The sequence below is a fragment of the Mauremys reevesii genome, linkage group 21 (assembly GCF_016161935.1).
Source record: "Mauremys reevesii isolate NIE-2019 linkage group 21, ASM1616193v1, whole genome shotgun sequence".
Taxonomy (NCBI): Eukaryota; Metazoa; Chordata; order Testudines; family Geoemydidae; genus Mauremys; species Mauremys reevesii.
Genome location: NC_052643.1, coordinates 8,199,939 through 8,211,947, shown reverse-complemented (window position 1 = coordinate 8,211,947; position 12,009 = coordinate 8,199,939). Strand labels below are relative to the sequence as shown.

The following is a 12,009-nucleotide window of genomic DNA, read 5'->3' as shown; positions in this document are numbered from 1 at the left end:
AGGCATTGTGTTTTAGGAGCTACAGCCTGCATAGGCCTCATCTCCATAATAAAAAATGAGGGCATTTGCATTTTGCTCCATATTATGCGAATGAGGTGCAGCCCTTTGATCCCTGGCAAGTGGCCAACGTGACCCTTGGGCAAAGTGTGGGCAGCCCCTGGCCTGATCCAGCGTCCATAGGGCCAAAGCACCAGTGGCAGGGGTGCCCAGGGCTCGGGCTGCTGGAAGTATGGCGAGGCCGGTCTGGTCTCCGAGGGAAAGCCCCGATGCTGCACTAGGGTCATCTGAGCGGCGCCTCGGGCTCCCCCCTGAACAGCACTGTGACCCCCCCCAATGCCACAGGTTGCAAGGCCCCTCACTCAGTTTTGCCCCCCCACACTCCTGTCCCGGCTGCCCAACGGCAGTGCTGAGGAGCAGCAGCACTGTCTACTCAGGTGTGGCTTCGCGGCCCCTTCATCATGGTGGGCGGGGCCAAAATGGCGTGAGTGGCATTGCCGCCTGGCGCACAGGGGTCGCAGTGCTGATCAGGAGGGACTGTGGGGCCGCGTGCCTGCTCCCAACCTGAGTGGGCCATGGGGCAGCTGGCGCTTCCCCTCCTTGCCGCTGCTGTGAGGCCAGCTCCTGCACCCGGGCTCCTCCCCAGAGGCCTGCCCAACCTCATCCCACTTCCCGCAACTGCTGAGCCCTCAGGACTCGCTCAATGACACCCTCAAGACTGCTGCAACTATGGGGAGCCGTGGTGAGGTCCCGTGCAGGGGAGCCAGCCAGGAGAGAGGTGGTGGGGAGCCCTGACGAGGGTGCGGGGAGGATAAGAGGGGGTCCAGCTGTGTGTACTATGTGAAAAATGTCTGGGCGGCCCCTTCAAAGCACCACATTAAATGGTATATTTTCCTCTCACTGGGAGGTATATTTTCAGCTGTTCTGGGTCCTGTCCTCTCTTTGTATTGAAAACTGGGTAATCAGAGGCACAAGAGCTTAGATTTATGGCTGCAGTTCAACTGTGGGGATCCACATCTAAGTGCACATTTTGCAAATGCAAATTGCGCCCGTACAAGAGAGATCACTCTTCAGAAAATGTGCACACAACGGCAAAACTCATTGCAAAATCTTCCTTTGAGGAGGAATCTAAGCCTGCTAGTCACCTGCTGCAAAATAATTGACCTTCACGTCCATTATGTACTAACAGATAGTGAGGACTGTCCCTTTAATTGTTCCTTATATCCTCACAACTTCCGTTATTGTTTTTGGAATTAGGATTAGTGCAGACTCAAGAATGCACAAGGACCCATGACAGAATCTGCATCTGCCCGGCTAACGCCTACTGTGCTTCAAAATCAAAACAAAGTCCCAGTCGCTGCCTGGTTTGTAAAGCACACAAGACGTGTAAAAAAGGCTTTGGCGTTTCCAAACCAGGTAAATTAAGTTTGGGTGAGCAGTTTCCATGTACAAAGAATTAGTGGATGAAGCGTGAGTATTTTTGCTACTTGTCTGCCCATAAAAATAATTGCTGATCCACCCTGAACACTGTACATTAGAGAAATATTTTCCTCCGATCGCCTAAATTACTTTCTTAGGTATTTCTAGTGCACCCATCATAACAGTATCTATGCACCAAATACAGCATTAGGAATCACAATAGTGTTGTCTGGGCAGGGGAAGGATATATGTTCCCCTCTTCTCACAGCTGCATGTTTCAGTAAAGCTCTCCCTGTCTCTCTCCACTCGTTGCTTTATTATATTGCTCCGTTTTGTGATTTGCTCCATGTGTGTGACTCATAGAACTGGAAGGGACCTTGAGAGGTCATCTAGCCCAGTCCCCTGCACTCAAGGCAGGACTATGTATTATCTAGAACATCCCTCACAGGTGTTTGTCTAACCTGCTCTTAAAAATCTCCAATGAGATTCCACAACCTCCCTAGACAATTTATTCCAGTGCTTAACCACCCTGACAGTTAGGAAGTTTTTCCTAATGTCCAACCTAAACCTCCCTTGCTGCAATTTAAGCCCATTGCTTCTTGTCCTATCCTCAGAGGTTAAGAAGAACAATTTTTCTCCCTCCTCCTTGTAACACCCTTTTATCATGTCCCCTCTCAGTCTTCTTTTCCATACAAAATGCCCAATTTTTTCTATCTTCCCTCGTAGGTCATGTTTTCTAGACCTTTAATCATTTTTGTTGCTCTTCTCTGGACTTTCGCCAATTTGTCCACATCCTCCCCGAAATGTGGCACCCAGAACTGGACACAATACTTCCGGAGTAGAGCGGAAGAATTACTTCTCGTGTCTTGCTTACAACACTCCTGCTAATACCTCCCAGAATGACGTTGGCTTTTTTTGCAACAGCGTTACACTGTTGACTCATATTTAGCTTGTGATCCACTCTGACCCCCAGATCCCTTTCCGCAGTGCTCCTTCCTAGGCAGTCATTTCCCATTGTGTGTGTGTGCAACTGATTGTTCCTTCCTAAGTGCAGCACTTTGCATTTGTCCTTATTGGATTTCATCCTGTTCAGTTCAGACCATTTCTCCAGTTTGTCCAGATCATTTTGCATTTTAATCCTATCCTCCAAAGCATTTGCAACCCGTCCCAGCTTAATATGATCTGCAGACTTTGTAAGTGTACTCTCTAAGTCACTGATGAAGATATTGAACAGAACCTGCCCCAGAACTGATCCCTGCAGGACCCCACTCGTTATGCCCTTCCAGCATGACTGTGAATCGCTGATAATTACTCTCTGGGAATAGTTTTCCAACCAGTTTTGCAACTGGTTTTCCAACCAGTACCACCTTATAGTAGCTCCATCTAGGTTGCATTTCCCTAGTTTGTTTATGAGAAGGTCATGCGAGACAGTATCAGAAGTTTTACTAAAGTCAAGATTTACCATGTTTAGATCATTGAAGATCTCCTGGTTAAGCCAGGCTGGTCTCTTGCCAGACTTCCTGTCTTTCCTACACAGTGGGATAGTTTGCTCTTGTGCCTTTAATAATATCTCCTTGAAAAACTGCCAACTCGCTTCTATTGTTTTTCCCCTTAGACTTGCTTCCCATGGGACCTTATCTACCAGCTCCCTGAGTTTGCTAAAGTCTGCCTGTTAGCATTAGGCCTGTATGCTGCTCATATCTCACTTATGATCTCAAAACAGGGCGTAGGGTTGATTTAGGTGAAGAATAAACTTTGTGGTGGCCCACTGCACAGTGTACACGAGTGAATTTCACCCTGCTGTAGATGGTTCTGCATTTTCCTAGGATCCTATGACAGTGTAGCCATCTCAAGATGGCTTAAGAATCTCAGAACAGCTGGATTTATTTCTGCAATCCTGTTTTCAGTGGGCGTTCTTCCTGAGTCAGGAGGGAGTAAAAATGACAATATTGTAGTTTCCACACAGGTATCCTGTCACCCATCAGTAAAACGTAGCCACATCTTGGGTGGAAGATGGCAGTCACAACTGTTGTTACCCATAGCAATATGCACTTTATAAATCAATGTATCTGCAAAGCAACACTATCCTGTGATTCAGGACAAAAAGTGAAGAATACCTAACATGATAAAACATTCAGGGTAAATTTTTAGATGAGTCAACTGTAATTACTAAGGGGAAGTCATGTGGCCAGGACTCTGGGGCTAACACACTTATCTTGTCAAAGCTTCCGTGGGATCTTTAATGAACCCAACCTGAGAGATGGCACATCCAGCAGCACAGGGCCCCTAAAACCATATTGAATATTTTAATATTCTTTTAGGGCAAAATTCATCCCCTGTGCAGAGGGCCAGCTCAAGGCCTATGAATTACTTAAGCCCTGTTTTGAATGATTAAGTGATATGTGAGCCTTGTGCTGTCTCCGCACAGGGAAGAAATTTCATTCTTAGCGATCGAAATGTTAATGTTTCTAGAATGGAGAGAGTCATTATTTTTAATAGTGACTTGCACTATAGTGCCTTCCCTGTCTGCTGCATATTGTTGTGAGCTGTATTGTTTTAAGTGGCACTGAAGTGTGACTGTGGGATGTAGTACATGACTCTTAAACTGTACGTTTCCCAGCAGCTTCGTATTGCAGAGCTTTTGTTTCATTCTGCAATCTTCCTTCCTCATGCCAGGCAGCGGCAAGGGCTTGTTGTTAGGATCCTGCCTCTACTTGCGAAATATGCGTCCTCCGTTTCAGTCGTTCCTGCTCATAGAACATTATTTGGATTGCCTCAGGGTTTAGATGGTATTTTAAATGTTGTGCCTACCTTGGTTGGCCCCAGAATGTTGGTGAATATACTGATGTGAAGAAAAAACATCATACCCAGAGGCTGCTGGGGAATGGGGACTAATTTTTTATGGTTGCCAACCGTTGCAGTCCTTACTCAACTAAAACTCCATTGACTGGATTAGGAGTTTTGCCTGATTAAGGATTGGCAAAGACTGCAGGGTTTGGCTTTTAATGCCATGTTTTAACTGTTCCAGTTGATTCCAAGTAACCCTTTGAAAAATACCATAGCCCTCAAGGACAGAGAGATAACAGCCCAATTAATCTTTCCTTCTGTAACTGGGCAGCATGTGGGATGCTTGGCTGAGAGGCTGTCAAAGCTAGCGCGTTCGTTTGTCTCCATAACATTTCCAGGATCTGTATGACCCACCTAAAACTTTATGATTCACTTGGCGTTTCTCAGCAAGTGACTAACTGGCAACTTTTGAAAATATTTGTTTAAAGGAACGAACGTTACGAATACAGAGTGTTCCCCCTGCCCTCCCGGCACTTTTTCAGATGAAGAATCCTCAACTGCCTCCTGCAAACCGCACAGCGTGTAAGTCCCAGATTTGCCCTTTCTGATTTAGCGAGACATCAGCCTGTAATTGTGTCCAGGGGTGGTTTTGTTTTTAAACCCTCCTCTTGTTTCTTGCAGCTGTCAGTCAGTGTCTGTTGCAGGAAGCAACACAAGTGACACAGTCTGCAGTGACTCCAAGGTAGATGTTGCTGTCACAGCCACATCTCCTCATACTACCACACCCAGCACTGGCCAGCCTATAGCAGCAAGCTCCATGAAAACCGATGCCGTCCAGCTTTCTCCTGATGTCTCTCAGACCATTGGTGAGCTATTGATTTAAGTTCATGTTCTTTTCGGTTCAGGAAGTGAGGTGATGCATAGGTGTTTCTTTGCTGATCGCTTATGAAATCATTTGCAAATGCAAACTCGCAATGCCTGCATTCCGTTGGAGGAGTTCAAAAGGGCTTGCTTAGACTGGTTTGTACATTTTTTTTTCCCCCAGAATATTTACCCAGCTGTAGTACACTGCAGCTCTCTTGTGACTTGGCAGATTTCCTCTGGGGCCCAGTGTCAGGTTATGTGCTGTGTCTCCTGAGAGATGCAGCCCAGGAGGAGCAAGTGCAAAGGTGTAATGCCTAGAGTCTGGGCTGCTATAGGGGCCAAAATCATCTCTGGCTTAACAAGCTGCCTGGGAGTCATTCTGATGTATGGCAGTCTTACCCAGCTGCCTGTGAGCAGCTCAGAATCTCCGTAGTATTGAACACGGTGGGGATGCTCTCTCCTCCTGGCATAACTTTTACGCTGAGGCCTCTGTGTGTATAAGGCCCAACGTAGGGTTGCTTATGTCAGCCCTATGCTTCTACTGCACCTGGGGAATTCTCCTAGCCCATTGTGGCTCCCTGATGGGTGGTGTGTGGGCCAGAACCCATCCCTCACTTTTCAAGATTATGAGACAGTCCAAATTTAATGAGGCAAGTGAGATCAAAATAAGATATTTTGTATCTATCAGCCAAAACCATCGCTCTCTGTTAAACTTAGAGGCACAACTGATGTGTGTGATATTTAACTTTTATAGTAAAGGAGAACCAAAAAAAAAATAAAAATCACCAGTTTTTACCGGTACTGCTTAGATCTGTCCGCCAAATTACTTCTCTTGTTTTCTGTAGGTATAATAGTAGGATTGACGTCTCTAGTACTCATCGTAGTTGCAGGGGTTGCCTGTTGCATTGTTTCTAGAAAAAGAGGTAAGATTCATGGAGTGAAAAAAAAAATTGGAGATATACCTATCTCCTAGAACTGGAAGGGACCCCGAAGGGTCATTGAGTCCAGCCCCCTGCCTTCACTAGCCGGACTAAGTACTGGTTTTTGCCCCAGATCGCCCCCTCAAGGATTGAGCTCACAACCCTGGGTTTAGCAGGCCAATGCTCAAACCACAGAGCTATCCCTCACTTGGCAGCATCTGTAAGCTTAGATATACAAATGCTAGTCTCCTATCCACAATATTCAATATGTATTTGGGGTGAAATTCTTCCCTCCATGGAAGGCTGGCATGAGACCTGTGCACTGCTGAAGCCTCATATAATCCCTCATATCTGGGACACAGGCCTGTAAGCCTCCAGTGTTCCCGTGAAATCAAGCACCTGTGCAACAAAAACCGCCACTGCAGTTTGTGAAGTATTTTGTGCTGCATGATATAATTACACGACATTATTAATGGTTGTTTTTACTTAAGTATTATGGCCATGATTTTGACTGTGATCAGCACTCTTTGTCCTTTCCGCTGGAGAGTGCTGATTATTTAATTCAACTGATTTTTTTGAGAATCCCCTTTGTCTACTGCACCTGTCCCAGACTCTAGGCACATTGCAGAGTGAATATAAAGCAAATGTTTGATAACACTTTAAAACAGGGTACACAACCAGGTCTGCTCCACCCACAGATGATACAAGAACAAAATAAAATGCAGACCTCTTGCAGGCACCATATCCCCATTTAGTTAAAGTGCAGCTGTTTTGTAATTGATAGTATTTGGTGCTTTGTTTTTAATTTTAACTTTCTTTTCTCACTTGCAACCTGATTTGGTTCTTGTCGAATTGAAGCTCCAGATTTGGTGAGTATCAGTTCATTCCTTCTTCCCTGCTGCCCCTTTTCATTAATTCATGTTTTATAAATTCATGCAAGATCAATATCTGTTAAAAAAAAAATAATAAAAATGAATAGCTGAAAAATATCGCTGGAAAGATAAGGGGAGTGGGTTGCCCTCTGAACAAGTCAGAGCCTCAGATGCACCAGTTTGCAGTGGCCTTGTGGTGGTCAGTGTGCCAGTGGGATCACCAGGGGATCACTAAAGGTTTCTTCAGGCCCCTAAGAACAGACCTAGGACATAAGGGGTCAGACCATCACCTGGTGTAAGTTGTTGTGGCTCCATTAACATCAGTGAAACTATGCCAATCAGCAACAGCTAAGGGACTGACCCAAGCAGTGAAATAAAGCCTCATACTTTATTTCAACCTACTATCTTCTTTTCTTGTTAAACGTTTCACAAAATTTCACCTTTTGCCATTTTCTGTAACCGTCCCAGCCCTTCTTGTGTCCTCCGAAGCAGCCTGAGAAAAGGCCACGAGATACAGGAGCACAGAGCACCAGTGGTCCTAAGCAGGAGGAGCAGCATCTCTTAGAAACTCCTGGCTCAAGCAGCAGCTCTTTGGACAACACAGCTTCCGGAATCAGCATAATAAGTATTAAGAACACAGAAAAGAAAGAAACTGAGAGAACTCAGCAGAGACGTATGACCTCAGAAGGTTGTAATCATCACAGCGGAGCCAGACCCGGCTCTGCAAGCTCAGGTAAGAGTCTATCAAAAGGTGAACACCAGAGCCCTCCGGTATTTTATTATCATTATTTTTTAACACAGAGAGTGCCACAAATGGAAATAGAATTTTATGATACAAGACAAGAGGTGGGAGTGTATGGAGACGGTTGATCAGAAGGAGGGAGGAGTGACTGCTTGAAGAAATAGGATTGGGAGACTAGAGACGCTGGACGGGGGTGAACAGAATGTTGTAGGCTGTTGCTCCTTTGGCCTGAGCAGTTAGCCAATATCTGGGGCCCTTGCAGGTTTGTTTTTGGTAGGAAGAGAAACTGATGATATGAGTAGCGTTTTCTTGGATGCAATCCTGTTTGTTGAGGAAGAATGTACACAAAGTCCTGTCTCCCTGAACGCACTAGGATCAAACGATAGGCAGTTTCCTTGTTCACCATTTTCAAGTCTGCCCCTTCAGCCATTTCCATGCCTAACAAGTTCTGTCCCTGTTCCCTCTCAGGGCCATGTTCACAGCCGTCCTCCCTCACTGTCTTCTGGCTTTCTCCTAAAAACACCCACCCCCACCCACCTTCAATCAATATTCTAGTAGGGAACCCCTCAGATCACATGGCTTAGCTAATCAGGCTTCGCCATGTGGCCTAGTGCCTTGGGTGGTAGCCTCCTATTGTTTCCAGCTATCACTACATAAAGGGACATTTAATTGCTCCCTCCATTGCTGAAAGAAGGGGGCCCATTGGCTTTTAACCATGTCCTTGGTTGTGTATATATCGAAGTACGGCTTGTTGGCAGCTGTTAACATCTTCCAGGAAAAGCACAGGCAAAGGGGGCAGCATAACTGTAGGTATTAAACTGAGAGTGGGAAAAGGAGACAAGGGAGCAGTAAAGCAAGAAGACGGGGAAGAGGGTAGGGAATGAGGTGGGGAGTAGGGGAAAAATTCAACAAATATCCAGGGAGTCAAAAATGATCCAGTGACTCTCTGAATGTTTTTTGTTGCCCCAATATTTTTACGGGTTATATCCAAAGAACCAGTGTTAAAAGAACAGGAGGACTTGTGGCACCTTAGAGACTAACAAATTTATTTGAGCATAAGCTTTCGTGGGCTACAGCCCACTTCATTTGATGCATGCAGTGGAAAATACAGAAATATATATAAATAAAATTTTCCGTGTGTGTGTGTGTGTCTCACACACACACACACACACACACACACACACACACACACACACACACACACACACACACACAATGAAACAATGGGTGTTACCATACAGACTAACACGACTGCTACTCTGAAACCTGTTAAAAGAACATTAAGGTTGCAAGGGCAAGCACTCAGCAGTTAGGAAATTCCAGAATTAAGGTTGCTTGTGCAGAATTAAGGTTTCCCTACGCTAATTAGTGAAAACAGCTGAACTATTTTAGCTGAAATTTTCCCCAAAAATTCAGCCTGGGGCAGACACCTGGCATGAAAGTTTTAGTCCAAACAGCTACAGGTTGGCAAAGCTATAAGCCACTGAAAACAGGACCTTGTAATGGAAAGTGTTTTGGTAACCTTAACTCTGGGGGTGTGTCTACACACCCAACAAACACCCGCGGCTGATCTGTGCCAGCTGACTTGGGCTTGGGAACTGTTCAGTTGCTATGTAGCTGTACAGGCTGGGGCTGCAGCCCGGGCTCTCGGACCCTGCAAGGTGGGAAGGTCCCAGAGCTCCAATTGAGCCTGAACATCTACACTGCAGTTAAGCAGACTGTTCACCTGAGCCCCACAAGTCTAATTCAACTGGCTTGGGGCAGCCTCAGGTATTTAATTGCAGTGTAGACGTACCATAGGTGGTGCTACCAACTCTGCCTATAGTAAGAGAAGGAAGGAGATTCAATCTACACAGTCTGTTTTAAAACTTTTATAATTTTTTTCCTAAGTCATTAAACTGGATAAAGAATCTTATCATCCTGCTGTAGGTTTCACTCTTCCACTTCTAATTTGTATTGTTTTCTGTTTGTTTCACAGAGCATTCTGCTAGTGGAGGAACGCAGGTGAACGTAACTTGTATTGTTAACTTGTGTAATTCAAACCACAGCCCACAATTTCCAGAACCGACCACTTCAACCGCCACGGATTATGAAAATGTTTCCTACTGCACTCCAACAGAGGAAGAAATTCCCCTTTCTAAAGAAGAAAACCCCTTGAAAAGAGAATCTGAAATTCAAATCTCAGTGGAAGCTGCAGATAGTTTACCTCCAAGCTTATCGTTTCCAGAAGTAAAGCCATTTCCTCTGAGTGTTCAAGATGCAGGGATGAAAAATAGCTAAAGAAGATGACAGATCAGATATTGATCAATAAAACTCTAAGCAGCTTCTGATCTGCTAAAATAAACAATGCGTTAAGAATAGCATTCTTATGGAGACTTAAAATCTAAAATGTATAAAGATATGGAGGGAGGCAGAGCCTTTTAAAAATGTTTTAACCTTTTGATATGTAATGGTTTTAAAAGTTGAAGGAAGATCGGTGCAGAAGTCAGTGTTATTTTTAAAAGCGGTCTTTTTCTTTTCAATTTAGTAGTTTGTTTATCCATCAAATTGTCACATGCAAGCTTCCTTCTGTCATGCCTTTACCACGTGTCTTGATCCTGGCCTAGAGGGATCTCCTTTGCAGCTGAAAAGGAAGTGTATTCAGTCTTGAGCTTGTTCAGTCATTGACCTATCTGCTGAGTCTGCCTCCAGGATGCCATTTAGGGATAATGATGGGATTTTTCATTCACACATCCCATTGGCTAAGAACAGGACTAAGACCAGCATTCCATGAGAAATGAGTTGGTGACCAGCTGTCCAATGCTGTTGATTTAGTCACATGTTTTTATGGCATCAGATTATACCATTTCCCATCTGATCTACCCACCTCTCAAAATATTCACTTTTTTTTTTTTTTAAGGGATGTATGCTTCAGATCTTTCCTTCTGTCCTGGATACTTTTTGCTGCTGTTTTTCTCTTTCTCTCTCATACGGTGGAGGCATATCTGTTCTCTAAGATTTGTGTGTATTGGAGGGTAAAATCTTCTGCATGAGCTTTTATACTAGACTACAACTATTCTATTCAACAATAGCAAAAATGCACTTATTTTTGTGTCAGCTGTACATATTTAATATATTTTTTAAAAAAAGAATATATATTAAGTAGAACTTGTAACATCAAAGTAGGTAATTGTCAATCTAAGGACTGTCATGTTTGTGCCATGGTTGATTTCATGCTGTTAGCTGGCTGACTCTTGAGGTCTATCAGAGAGAATGGTGTGTGCCAAATATTTTCCTCTGCATTTCAATTAATAATGGTGAAGACCCAGGCAAATACGTATTTCATACAACTCATCCTGGTTGACCCCAGGAAACGGTGAAAGGCTGAATGGAACCTCAGAACCACAAAATCAGCTGTTTGTGATTATATCGTCCTCTAGTAGCTGATCTGCAAGGAGATTGTACTCCCTACTGACAACTAATGGAGACTTTTCTTTAGCGCCGGTGGCAGAAGTCTGCGCTTTTGAAGCTCAAGTTCTGGGATTGTACTTCCCATAATCATGTTGCACATGGGTGGGTTAACCAGCAACTGTGATGTCTGCATTCAAACATAAATTTGTTACAAAGTGCGTGAGTCAGATTCCGGCTGAGTCAGATTCAGGCTAAATCAAACTGGGGTCTGAATTCTGTCCTTTATTAAAACACCTGCAAACCCTATTGGAGCTGCTCAAGAGTAACAGAATGCAGTATTTATTCCAGAGGCTTTAGGCTGAAGAAGAATGCCTTTATGCAGCTTTCATTCAACAGCTGCTGAAGAGCAAGTATGCTTTACACTTTCACCTAAACTTTCAGGATTATCCTCTGTGGCTGTGGAGGTTAGAGGTGAAACATGCTGAACTATATTTTAACTTGCATTTGAGAGTATGCTCTGAAATGACTTAGCATATGGAAACATTGAATTTAATCCAAAACCACAGAATTTATGCTTACATACGACTTGATTGCACAGCTGGCTGTTTCCAGCAATGTGCTGAATATCTGTATCTGTTGCTCATCACTTCCAAGAACTGGGTCCATATTGAAACAGCAGCCCAAAGGAAAAACCAGGGGTTCGGCCATGGCAGTTAATTTTATATTATGCAGCTGCATGGTGGCATAAAAATCCTATGTATTCATGTAAATATTATCAAAGAAATTTTTTAACTTGGTCATTTAGCTATGTATAAAAAAGTAAAAATCTGTTTTTATTTTTATAATTTATGTATGACTTGAACTCTCCTGTCCTGTTCTTTCTAGTAAACAAAATGCCTTTGTTTTCTTTTGTTTTTAAAAAATTAAAAAGCCTACTATTTGTTGATTTCATTTGTATCCAAACCATTACTTTTGGCTCTTTTTATCATTATTGCCTAATTAAAGCAGGTTTGATCAA

The 12,009-nt window shown here is 43.9% G+C and overlaps 1 protein-coding gene across 1 annotated transcript in view; it reads left to right on the top strand.

The window, feature by feature from the left end:
• The window catches only part of LOC120388032, an 83,414-nt gene extending 71,405 nt beyond the window's left edge, over positions 1–12,009 (top strand). Inside the window, exons 16-22 of the mRNA XM_039509570.1 lie at positions 1,255–1,413; positions 4,692–4,785; positions 4,885–5,069; positions 5,913–5,990; positions 6,846–6,856; positions 7,328–7,592; positions 9,580–12,009. Of these exons, the coding sequence (XP_039365504.1) occupies positions 1,255–1,413; positions 4,692–4,785; positions 4,885–5,069; positions 5,913–5,990; positions 6,846–6,856; positions 7,328–7,592; positions 9,580–9,881 (1,094 nt within the window). The 3' untranslated portion in view covers positions 9,882–12,009. The remainder of the gene's footprint in view (positions 1–1,254; positions 1,414–4,691; positions 4,786–4,884; positions 5,070–5,912; positions 5,991–6,845; positions 6,857–7,327; positions 7,593–9,579) is intronic.